Source organism: Coturnix japonica, chromosome 6, assembly GCF_054131305.1.
Source record: "Coturnix japonica strain WE chromosome 6, WE-NBRP24, whole genome shotgun sequence".
NCBI classification, from domain to species: Eukaryota; Metazoa; Chordata; class Aves; order Galliformes; family Phasianidae; genus Coturnix; species Coturnix japonica.
Genome location: NC_140668.1, coordinates 1,417,042 through 1,429,880, shown reverse-complemented (window position 1 = coordinate 1,429,880; position 12,839 = coordinate 1,417,042). Strand labels below are relative to the sequence as shown.

General features: G+C 42.1%; 1 protein-coding gene across 2 annotated transcripts in view; it reads right to left on the bottom strand.

Annotated features, from left to right (window-relative positions):
• Window positions 1-12,839, bottom strand: part of LOC107306749 (uncharacterized) — a 64,200-nt gene that overhangs the window by 33,385 nt on the left and 17,976 nt on the right. For both annotated transcript variants that reach the window (XM_085550699.1, XM_085550700.1), the window contains exons 12-19: window positions 12,349-12,496; window positions 8,963-9,024; window positions 7,843-7,945; window positions 6,100-6,161; window positions 4,980-5,082; window positions 3,237-3,298; window positions 2,117-2,219; window positions 374-435 (exon numbers count right to left, since the gene is read on the bottom strand). In XM_085550699.1, coding sequence (XP_085406825.1) covers window positions 374-435; window positions 2,117-2,219; window positions 3,237-3,298; window positions 4,980-5,082; window positions 6,100-6,161; window positions 7,843-7,945; window positions 8,963-9,024; window positions 12,349-12,496 — 705 coding nt within the window. The remainder of the gene's footprint in view (window positions 1-373; window positions 436-2,116; window positions 2,220-3,236; window positions 3,299-4,979; window positions 5,083-6,099; window positions 6,162-7,842; window positions 7,946-8,962; window positions 9,025-12,348; window positions 12,497-12,839) is intronic.

Here is a 12,839-nt window from a genome sequence, read left to right as displayed (position 1 = left end):
CTCTGACTGGATCAGCAGAATAGATCTGAATAGTAGGGGGAAAAAAAATCCTCACAAAAATATGCCTGAGAAGTTCATAAGTTTAAAAGCAGCAATAAACTGCTGTATTAAAACTGTGCTAGAAAATCAACTCCAAAGCCTGCAGCCAGGAGGCCAACGTAAGTAGTTTGACATAACATTGTCCCAGTACTATCTCAACAGAGAACCTACGCTACAGGTATTTCAATGACCCTCAGATACAGGACATCGAGCAGCAGCAACATGGGGTAAATAAGCCTCACCAGGGGCAGAGCTCAACTCAAAGGCAAGCTCTCACGTAGTTCTCATCTGGCTCTCCCACAGACCGGGGAGATGCACATATCACAGAAAGTACCTCAGAATCCCAGGGAGAATCAGACTCTTCCTTTTTCTCTGCTCCTACTGCTGGCAGAGCACCTACAAAAAAATGGACAAAGAGAGACACTGAGAATTTACTGCACTCCACTTTTATACCCCATCAGTCAAACAAAGGATCTGAAAGATGAGTAACAGCACTACAGCAAAGGACAAACCAAGAAATGAGTTACACTCAACGGTAGCTTTACACCCAGTCACATCACAGTATTCTGTTTTCTCCTCTTCATTTCTTTTCCAGCAAAAGATGCATAAGAATCATGGCTGACATGACAATGTCCCTCGTGTTGGGACAACGTTAAGGAAGAAACTCCAGCATGCTTCAGACTCAGCATATGGACACCCTGAGTCATCTTCCCTCTTGCCTACACCTCCATCATCTGGCACTTACTATCACATTCCACTCTACAGGACACACCACAAAAGCACGATACAAAACAACCTCACACTAAGAGGAAGCTGCCAACACACACGGCTCCTTGCTTAGTGCTATCAAGGGATATCTCACCTGACCATGATTCATAATCCTGCAACTTCTGACCAGGTACATACACAAGGACTGACATTTAGGAATGAAACAGAAGCTCACAGCTCCAATACAGTCCAGAACACTGCAAGCATTTTAAATCTTATCACTTCAAAGTCTAGTATCTTCTGACCACCAAACTCCCATCTAGAGCAGACCACAGTCAGTTCTCTCTTCTAAGCTACTCCATTATGTAAAACAAACTCAGGATTGACTCACACAGAAACGCAAGGAAAATTTACAGGAATGAGCCAGACAGGAGCAATGGCGTCCGCTCTGGAAAACCGTAACTGCTGATTCCAGCCTGAGCGCTGACTATTCATGCTTTTCCAAAATAAACTCTTTGCACCTAAAATGCACTAAGAGAAAAGTGAATGCACCGTGAGTGCTGCTTCCACACCTTCTGAGCAGCAACTGACCAATAGCTACACGAGCTCTGAAAACATCTACAGCAACAAGATATCCTCTGGAGACGGACATACTATCTTCTGCTCTGAGACCCTGGGGTGAGTACCTAAGCACCCACCTCTCTCTGAGGTCATGCTCTCAAGCATACAAACGAGTAGCGCAGGAGAGATCTCCTACATTTTACAACTGAACAAGGTGAGGCACTGGAAGAGTCTTCTCTGACTTTGAATCAGGTCAGCTCTTGGCTGAAGCCCTGAAAAACCACAGCTTTTCAATCTGATAGTACCCATTAGAAAGGGAATCAATAGTGTCACACACAAGACACACTAGACTACCTACTTGTTTTGTGCAGATCAAGGAGAACACAGCAACAAAATTAATAAAGAAACTTGCATCAGACATAATCATTAGGAACCCAGCACCACCATTTGTGACCTTTAGGAAAGAACGAAAAGCAACAAAAGCTGCAGACCTTCTCCACCACAGCAGGCTAGGGTTCACTGCTAAATCTTAAGCCAGATACCACTCCCACCACTTTAAGCAACCACTTAAAGCAAAGAAAAACACCCGAACAAATACATATCCAAAAAGTATACAGAATGAACGCAAGAACCTCCTGGACTAATCAAGCAGGCCAGCAAGTGCAGTGTTCACTGCTGTTAATTAACAACAGCCAAGCACTTCATTGCTACAGCACATATTCACTGAACAACAGGACTAACAAGGAAAGCAAAAGAAAAATTTCACTTGTCTATAAACACAGACAAATCCAATCTATGAGATATTTACCCTTGTTGTGCTCCCCTGAAACACTCTGCAAGCGTACTCCATGTTCAACTGCAGGTGGGAGAAACACAGGAGGAGATGCTTTCCTCGGACCTTCAGAACACGGCTGTACAATACAGTACATACGCGTAAGAATTTGTACAAAACAATTTTTTTAAAATAAAATCTAACAAAGGTTTTTGCATTTTAAATAAAAGGGCAAAAAATCCTCACAATTCATCTAAACTATTCCATAATGCTGATTAAGGCTGGCAAATCACAGAGCCACACAAGAAATTAACACAGGAAATCAAGATGTCGATTGTGAACAAGAAGCTGCAGCTCTGTGTTGATTGAACATTTGCATCAAATTTGCGCCTGGCATTCAAATATGAGCCTACATTGCTGGGGCACATGTCCCACAATGTTGAGTGAGTGCATCACTATGTTGCAAAAGCAAGATTTGATTTGCTTAAAGGCCAAAAAGGCAAAGCTGATAGCAATTAAGCTATCTAGAAAGTCTTGTATTTTTAAGAAAGGAGTGGGGAATTAGTTTTTTTCCCAACAACAAAGGCTAGAGGGGAAGTAGCTACAGACCCTGCTCACTCTCATCTTGAGAATTATCAGACAGAAAGGATAAGCACAGCCAGCACACTTGGTGTCTGCTGAACATGATTTTCAAAATCGGATTAAGTCTATCTAGAGAAGACAGAGGTTCTATACAGAAAAATCTAAATGTCTGGGTTGCTCAATGTATTGGCATCCATTAAACTCTGACTGGATCAGCAGAATAGATCTGAATAGTAGGGGAAAAAAAAATCCTCACAAAAATATGCCTGAGAAGTTCATAAGTTTAAAAGCAGCAATAAACTGCTGTATTAAAACTGTGCTAGAAAATCAACTCCAAAGCCTGCAGCCAGGAGGCCAACGTAAGTAGTTTGACATAACTTTGTCCCAGTACTATCTCAACAGAGAACCTACGCTACAGGTATTTCAATGACCCTCAGATACAGGACATCGAGCAGCAGCAACATGGGGTAAATAAGCCTCACCAGGGGCAGAGCTCAACTCAAAGGCAAGCTCTCACGTAGTTCTCATCTGGCTCTCCCACAGACCGGGGAGATGCACATATCACAGAAAGTACCTCAGAATCCCAGGGAGAATCAGACTCTTCCTTTTTCTCTGCTCCTACTGCTGGCAGAGCACCTACAAAAAAATGGACAAAGAGAGACACTGAAAATTTACTGCACTCCACTTTTATACCCCATCAGTCAAACAAAGGATCTGAAAGATGAGTAACAGCACTACAGCAAAGGACAAACCAAGAAATGAGTTACACTCAACGGTAGCTTTACACCCAGTCACATCACAGTATTCTGTTTTCTCCTCTTCATTTCTTTTCCAGCAAAAGATGCATAAGAATCATGGCTGACATGACAATGTCCCTCGTGTTGGGACAACGTTAAGGAAGAAACTCCAGCATGCTTCAGACTCAGCATATGGACACCCTGAGTCATCTTCCCTCTTGCCTACACCTCCATCATCTGGCACTTACTATCACATTCCACTCTACAGGACACACCACAAAAGCACGATACAAAACAACCTCACACTAAGAGGAAGCTGCCAACACACACGGCTCCTTGCTTAGTGCTATCAAGGGATATCTCACCTGACCATGATTCATAATCCTGCAACTTCTGACCAGGTACATACACAAGGACTGACATTTAGGAATGAAACAGAAGCTCACAGCTCCAATACAGTCCAGAACACTGCAAGCATTTTAAATCTTATCACTTCAAAGTCTAGTATCTTCTGACCACCAAACTCCCATCTAGAGCAGACCACAGTCAGTTCTCTCTTCTAAGCTACTCCATTATGTAAAACAAACTCAGGATTGACTCACACAGAAACGCAAGGAAAATTTACAGGAATGAGCCAGACAGGAGCAATGGCGTCCGCTCTGGAAAACCGTAACTGCTGATTCCAGCCTGAGCGCTGACTATTCATGCTTTTCCAAAATAAACTCTTTGCACCTAAAATGCACTAAGAGAAAAGTGAATGCACCGTGAGTGCTGCTTCCACACCTTCTGAGCAGCAACTGACCAATAGCTACACGAGCTCTGAAAACATCTACAGCAACAAGATATCCTCTGGAGACGGACATACTATCTTCTGCTCTGAGACCCTGGGGTGAGTACCTAAGCACCCACCTCTCTCTGAGGTCATGCTCTCAAGCATACAAACGAGTAGCGCAGGAGAGATCTCCTACATTTTACAACTGAACAAGGTGAGGCACTGGAAGAGTCTTCTCTGACTTTGAATCAGGTCAGCTCTTGGCTGAAGCCCTGAAAAACCACAGCTTTTCAATCTGATAGTACCCATTAGAAAGGGAATCAATAGTGTCACACACAAGACACACTAGACTACCTACTTGTTTTGTGCAGATCAAGGAGAACACAGCAACAAAATTAATAAAGAAACTTGCATCAGACATAATCATTAGGAACCCAGCACCACCATTTGTGACCTTTAGGAAAGAACGAAAAGCAACAAAAGCTGCAGACCTTCTCCACCACAGCAGGCTAGGGTTCACTGCTAAATCTTAAGCCAGATACCACTCCCACCACTTTAAGCAACCACTTAAAGCAAAGAAAAACACCCGAACAAATACATATCCAAAAAGTATACAGAATGAACGCAAGAACCTCCTGGACTAATCAAGCAGGCCAGCAAGTTCAGTGTTCACTGCTGTTAATTAACAACAGCCAAGCACTTCATTGCTACAGCACATATTCACTGAACAACAGGACTAACAAGGAAAGCAAAAGAAAAATTTCACTTGTCTATAAACACAGACAAATCCAATCTATGAGATATTTACCCTTGTTGTGCTCCCCTGAAACACTCTGCAAGCGTACTCCATGTTCAACTGCAGGTGGGAGAAACACAGGAGGAGATGCTTTCCTCGGACCTTCAGAACACGGCTGTACAATACAGTACATACGCGTAAGAATTTGTACAAAACAATTTTTTTAAAATAAAATCTAACAAAGGTTTTTGCATTTTAAATAAAAGGGCAAAAAATCCTCACAATTCATCTAAACTATTCCATAATGCTGATTAAGGCTGGCAAATCACAGAGCCACACAAGAAATTAACACAGGAAATCAAGATGTCGATTGTGAACAAGAAGCTGCAGCTCTGTGTTGATTGAACATTTGCATCAAATTTGCGCCTGGCATTCAAATATGAGCCTACATTGCTGGGGCACATGTCCCACAATGTTGAGTGAGTGCATCACTATGTTGCAAAAGCAAGATTTGATTTGCTTAAAGGCCAAAAAGGCAAAGCTGATAGCAATTAAGCTATCTAGAAAGTCTTGTATTTTTAAGAAAGGAGTGGGGAATTAGTTTTTTTCCCAACAACAAAGGCTAGAGGGGAAGTAGCTACAGACCCTGCTCACTCTCATCTTGAGAATTATCAGACAGAAAGGATAAGCACAGCCAGCACACTTGGTGTCTGCTGAACATGATTTTCAAAATCGGATTAAGTCTATCTAGAGAAGACAGAGGTTCTATACAGAAAAATCTAAATGTCTGGGTTGCTCAATGTATTGGCATCCATTAAACTCTGACTGGATCAGCAGAATAGATCTGAATAGTAGGGAAAAAAAAAATCCTCACAAAAATATGCCTGAGAAGTTCATAAGTTTAAAAGCAGCAATAAACTGCTGTATTAAAACTGTGCTAGAAAATCAACTCCAAAGCCTGCAGCCAGGAGGCCAACGTAAGTAGTTTGACATAACTTGGTCCCAGTACTATCTCAACAGAGAACCTACGCTACAGGTATTTCAATGACCCTCAGATACAGGACATCGAGCAGCAGCAACATGGGGTAAATAAGCCTCACCAGGGGCAGAGCTCAACTCAAAGGCAAGCTCTCACGTAGTTCTCATCTGGCTCTCCCACAGACCGGGGAGATGCACATATCACAGAAAGTACCTCAGAATCCCAGGGAGAATCAGACTCTTCCTTTTTCTCTGCTCCTACTGCTGGCAGAGCACCTACAAAAAAATGGACAAAGAGAGACACTGAAAATTTACTGCACTCCACTTTTATACCCCATCAGTCAAACAAAGGATCTGAAAGATGAGTAACAGCACTACAGCAAAGGACAAACCAAGAAATGAGTTACACTCAACGGTAGCTTTACACCCAGTCACATCACAGTATTCTGTTTTCTCCTCTTCATTTCTTTTCCAGCAAAAGATGCATAAGAATCATGGCTGACATGACAATGTCCCTCGTGTTGGGACAACGTTAAGGAAGAAACTCCAGCATGCTTCAGACTCAGCATATGGACACCCTGAGTCATCTTCCCTCTTGCCTACACCTCCATCATCTGGCACTTACTATCACATTCCACTCTACAGGACACACCACAAAAGCACGATACAAAACAACCTCACACTAAGAGGAAGCTGCCAACACACACGGCTCCTTGCTTAGTGCTATCAAGGGATATCTCACCTGACCATGATTCATAATCCTGCAACTTCTGACCAGGTACATACACAAGGACTGACATTTAGGAATGAAACAGAAGCTCACAGCTCCAATACAGTCCAGAACACTGCAAGCATTTTAAATCTTATCACTTCAAAGTCTAGTATCTTCTGACCACCAAACTCCCATCTAGAGCAGACCACAGTCAGTTCTCTCTTCTAAGCTACTCCATTATGTAAAACAAACTCAGGATTGACTCACACAGAAACGCAAGGAAAATTTACAGGAATGAGCCAGACAGGAGCAATGGCGTCCGCTCTGGAAAACCGTAACTGCTGATTCCAGCCTGAGCGCTGACTATTCATGCTTTTCCAAAATAAACTCTTTGCACCTAAAATGCACTAAGAGAAAAGTGAATGCACCGTGAGTGCTGCTTCCACACCTTCTGAGCAGCAACTGACCAATAGCTACACGAGCTCTGAAAACATCTACAGCAACAAGATATCCTCTGGAGACGGACATACTATCTTCTGCTCTGAGACCCTGGGGTGAGTACCTAAGCACCCACCTCTCTCTGAGGTCATGCTCTCAAGCATACAAACGAGTAGCGCAGGAGAGATCTCCTACATTTTACAACTGAACAAGGTGAGGCACTGGAAGAGTCTTCTCTGACTTTGAATCAGGTCAGCTCTTGGCTGAAGCCCTGAAAAACCACAGCTTTTCAATCTGATAGTACCCATTAGAAAGGGAATCAATAGTGTCACACACAAGACACACTAGACTACCTACTTGTTTTGTGCAGATCAAGGAGAACACAGCAACAAAATTAATAAAGAAACTTGCATCAGACATAATCATTAGGAACCCAGCACCACCATTTGTAACCTTTAGGAAAGAACGAAAAGCAACAAAAGCTGCAGACCTTCTCCACCACAGCAGGCTAGGGTTCACAGCTAAATCTTAAGCCAGATACCACTCCCACCACTTTAAGCAACCACTTAAAGCAAAGAAAAACACCCGAACAAATACATATCCAAAAAGTATACAGAATGAACGCAAGAACGTCCTGGACTAATCAAGCAGGCCAGCAAGTTCAGTGTTCACTGCTGTTAATTAACAACAGCCAAGCACTTCATTGCTGCAGCACATATTCACTGAACAACAGGACTAACAAGGAAAGCAAAAGAAAAATTTCACTTGTCTATAAACACAGACAAATCCAATCTATGAGATATTTACCCTTGTTGTGCTCCCCTGAAACACTCTGCAAGCGTACTCCATGTTCAACTGCAGGTGGGAGAAACACAGGAGGAGATGCTTTCCTCGGACCTTCAGAACACGGCTGTACAATACAGTACATACGCGTAAGAATTTGTACAAAACAATTTTTTTAAAATAAAATCTAACAAAGGTTTTTGCATTTTAAATAAAAGGGCAAAAAATCCTCACAATTCATCTAAACTATTCCATAATGCTGATTAAGGCTGGCAAATCACAGAGCCACACAAGAAATTAACACAGGAAATCAAGATGTCGATTGTGAACAAGAAGCTGCAGCTCTGTGTTGATTGAACATTTGCATCAAATTTGCGCCTGGCATTCAAATATGAGCCTACATTGCTGGGGCACATGTCCCACAATGTTGAGTGAGTGCATCACTATGTTGCAAAAGCAAGATTTGATTTGCTTAAAGGCCAAAAAGGCAAAGCTGATAGCAATTAAGCTATCTAGAAAGTCTTGTATTTTTAAGAAAGGAGTGGGGAATTAGTTTTTTTCCCAACAACAAAGGCTAGAGGGGAAGTAGCTACAGACCCTGCTCACTCTCATCTTGAGAATTATCAGACAGAAAGGATAAGCACAGCCAGCACACTTGGTGTCTGCTGAACATGATTTTCAAAATCGGATTAAGTCTATCTAGAGAAGACAGAGGTTCTATACAGAAAAATCTAAATGTCTGGGTTGCTCAATGTATTGGCATCCATTAAACTCTGACTGGATCAGCAGAATAGATCTGAATAGTAGGGGAAAAAAAAATCCTCACAAAAATATGCCTGAGAAGTTCATAAGTTTAAAAGCAGCAATAAACTGCTGTATTAAAACTGTGCTAGAAAATCAACTCCAAAGCCTGCAGCCAGGAGGCCAACGTAAGTAGTTTGACATAACTTTGTCCCAGTACTATCTCAACAGAGAACCTACGCTACAGGTATTTCAATGACCCTCAGATACAGGACATCGAGCAGCAGCAACATGGGGTAAATAAGCCTCACCAGGGGCAGAGCTCAACTCAAAGGCAAGCTCTCACGTAGTTCTCATCTGGCTCTCCCACAGACCGGGGAGATGCACATATCACAGAAAGTACCTCAGAATCCCAGGGAGAATCAGACTCTTCCTTTTTCTCTGCTCCTACTGCTGGCAGAGCACCTACAAAAAAATGGACAAAGAGAGACACTGAGAATTTACTGCACTCCACTTTTATACCCCATCAGTCAAACAAAGGATCTGAAAGATGAGTAACAGCACTACAGCAAAGGACAAACCAAGAAATGAGTTACACTCAACGGTAGCTTTACACCCAGTCACATCACAGTATTCTGTTTTCTCCTCTTCATTTCTTTTCCAGCAAAAGATGCATAAGAATCATGGCTGACATGACAATGTCCCTCGTGTTGGGACAACGTTAAGGAAGAAACTCCAGCATGCTTCAGACTCAGCATATGGACACCCTGAGTCATCTTCCCTCTTGCCTACACCTCCATCATCTGGCACTTACTATCACATTCCACTCTACAGGACACACCACAAAAGCACGATACAAAACAACCTCACACTAAGAGGAAGCTGCCAACACACACGGCTCCTTGCTTAGTGCTATCAAGGGATATCTCACCTGACCATGATTCATAATCCTGCAACTTCTGACCAGGTACATACACAAGGACTGACATTTAGGAATGAAACAGAAGCTCACAGCTCCAATACAGTCCAGAACACTGCAAGCATTTTAAATCTTATCACTTCAAAGTCTAGTATCTTCTGACCACCAAACTCCCATCTAGAGCAGACCACAGTCAGTTCTCTCTTCTAAGCTACTCCATTATGTAAAACAAACTCAGGATTGACTCACACAGAAACGCAAGGAAAATTTACAGGAATGAGCCAGACAGGAGCAATGGCGTCCGCTCTGGAAAACCGTAACTGCTGATTCCAGCCTGAGCGCTGACTATTCATGCTTTTCCAAAATAAACTCTTTGCACCTAAAATGCACTAAGAGAAAAGTGAATGCACCGTGAGTGCTGCTTCCACACCTTCTGAGCAGCAACTGACCAATAGCTACACGAGCTCTGAAAACATCTACAGCAACAAGATATCCTCTGCAGACGGACATACTATCTTCTGCTCTGAGACCCTGGGGTGAGTACCTAAGCACCCACCTCTCTCTGAGGTCATGCTCTCAAGCATACAAACGAGTAGCGCAGGAGAGATCTCCTACATTTTACAACTGAACAAGGTGAGGCACTGGAAGAGTCTTCTCTGACTTTGAATCAGGTCAGCTCTTGGCTGAAGCCCTGAAAAACCACAGCTTTTCAATCTGATAGTACCCATTAGAAAGGGAATCAATAGTGTCACACACAAGACACACTAGACTACCTACTTGTTTTGTGCAGATCAAGGAGAACACAGCAACAAAATTAATAAAGAAACTTGCATCAGACATAATCATTAGGAACCCAGCACCACCATTTGTGACCTTTAGGAAAGAACGAAAAGCAACAAAAGCTGCAGACCTTCTCCACCACAGCAGGCTAGGGTTCACAGCTAAATCTTAAGCCAGATACCACTCCCACCACTTTAAGCAACAACTTAAAGCAAAGAAAAACACCCGAACAAATACATATCCAAAAAGTATACAGAATGAACGCAAGAACGTCCTGGACTAATCAAGCAGGCCAGCAAGTGCAGTGTTCACTGCTGTTAATTAACAACAGCCAAGCACTTCATTGCTACAGCACATATTCACTGAACAACAGGACTAACAAGGAAAGCAAAAGAAAAATTTCACTTGTCTATAAACACAGACAAATCCAATCTATGAGATATTTACCCTTGTTGTGCTCCCCTGAAACACTCTGCAAGCGTACTCCATGTTCAACTGCAGGTGGGAGAAACACAGGAGGAGATGCTTTCCTCGGACCTTCAGAACACGGCTGTACAATACAGTACATACGCGTAAGAATTTGTACAAAACAATTTTTTTAAAATAAAATCTAACAAAGGTTTTTGCATTTTAAATAAAAGGGCAAAAAATCCTCACAATTCATCTAAACTATTCCATAATGTTGACTAAGGCTGGCAAATCAGAGAGGCACACAAGAAATTAACACAGGAAATCAAGATGTCGATTGTGAACAAGAAGCTGCAGCTCTGTGTTGATTGAACATTTGCATCAAATTTGCGCCTGGCATTCAAATATGAGCCTACATTGCTGGGGCACATGTCCCACAATGCTGAGTGAGTGCATCACTACGTTGCAAAAGGAAGATTTGCTTTGCTTAAAGGCCAAAAAGGCAAAGCTGATAGCGATTAAAGCTATCTAGAAAATCTTGTACTTTTAAGAAAGGAGTAGGGAATCAGTTTTTTTTCCAAACAACAAAGGCTAGATGGGAAGTAGTTATTCTGTTTCACTACTGTGCTAGAAAATCAACTCAAAAGCCTGCAAACAAAGGTTCGATACAAGAAGCTTAAGCTAACTTTGTCCCAGTACTATCTCCACACAGAACCTACACTACAAGTATTTCGTTGACCCTCAGATACAGGACATCGAGCAGCAGCAATATGGGGCAAATAAGCCTCACCACGGGCAGGGTTCAACGCAAAGGCAAGCTCTCATGTAGTTCTCATCTGGCTCTCCCACAGACTGGGGAGATGCACATTTCACAGAAAGTACCTCAGAATCCCAGGGAGAATCAGACTCTTCCTTTTTCTCTGCTCCTACTGTGGGTTGGGCTTCTACAAAAAAAAAGGAGAAATAGAGACACTGAGAAATATACTGCACTGCACTTTTATACCCCATCAGTCAAATAAAGGATCTGAAAGACGAGCAGTAATTCTACAGCAAAGAACAAACCAAACAGTGAGTCCCACTCAAGGGTAACTTTACACCCAGTCACATCACAGTATTCTCTTCACTCCTCTTCATCTGTTTTCCAGCAGAAGATGCCCAAGTAGGACAGCTGACATGGCTATGTCCATCAAGTTTGGACAATGTTCTGTGCAGCATCTTACCAATAGCTACACATGCTCTGAAGAAGTCTACTGCAACAAGCAGTGCTCTGGAGTCAGACAATGGAAATAGTATCTTCTGCTTTCACACCCTGGGGTCTATGCCAAATTACCTAACCACAGCTTTTCAATCTGATAGTAGCATCGGAAAGGGAAACAATATTGTCACACACAAGATAGATTAGACTAGCTTCTTGTTTTGTTCAGACCGCATCAAGGAGAACACAGCAACAAAATTAATAAAGAAACTTGCATCATACGTAATCATTAGGAATCCAGCACCACCATTTGTGACCGTTAGGTAAGAACAAAAAAAACCAAAAGCTGCAGACCTTCTCTACCACAGCAGGCTAGAGTTCACAGGTAACAGGAAAGTTTATCATCTTTGAGGATAATCATCATTTTACTTTATTTACTGAACATTAATACTTATAGAGGAGCAATCAGGATCATATTTAAACTCACTTCTCGCATAAGCTGTGTCTTCTGAAACTTTACGGACTTGATGTTTATTACTAGAAACAGAATGTTTCACATCCCCCAAAACTGTCGTTTGCAACTTCCTTCTAGTATCTTCCTTCTCCTGTTCTTCTTTCCATTTAGGTGACTCCTTCTAAAACAGATTGACCAAAACAGCTGAAAAGCACAGAAATCAATATCTACTTCACCACCCATTAACAACTTGGAAAACGGTTTTCTTGGGTAAGACTTAAATGAAGCAAAGTGCAACATGGTTTCTAAAGGCCTACAATTTTTAGTGGGAATCTGCACAATTAAACTGCAGTGCCTCATGTTGTAAACTTCATCTCTGGCTATGCAAAACCTCTGAGAAGCACTTCCTTGTGTCAATCTAAATGCAGTTTCATTGATATTTGTCATGGTTTTGTAATTTTGTAATTTTGCTATCAGTATTCCACATCATAACATCCTGTCAAGTATGGATACTTCTGTTGAAT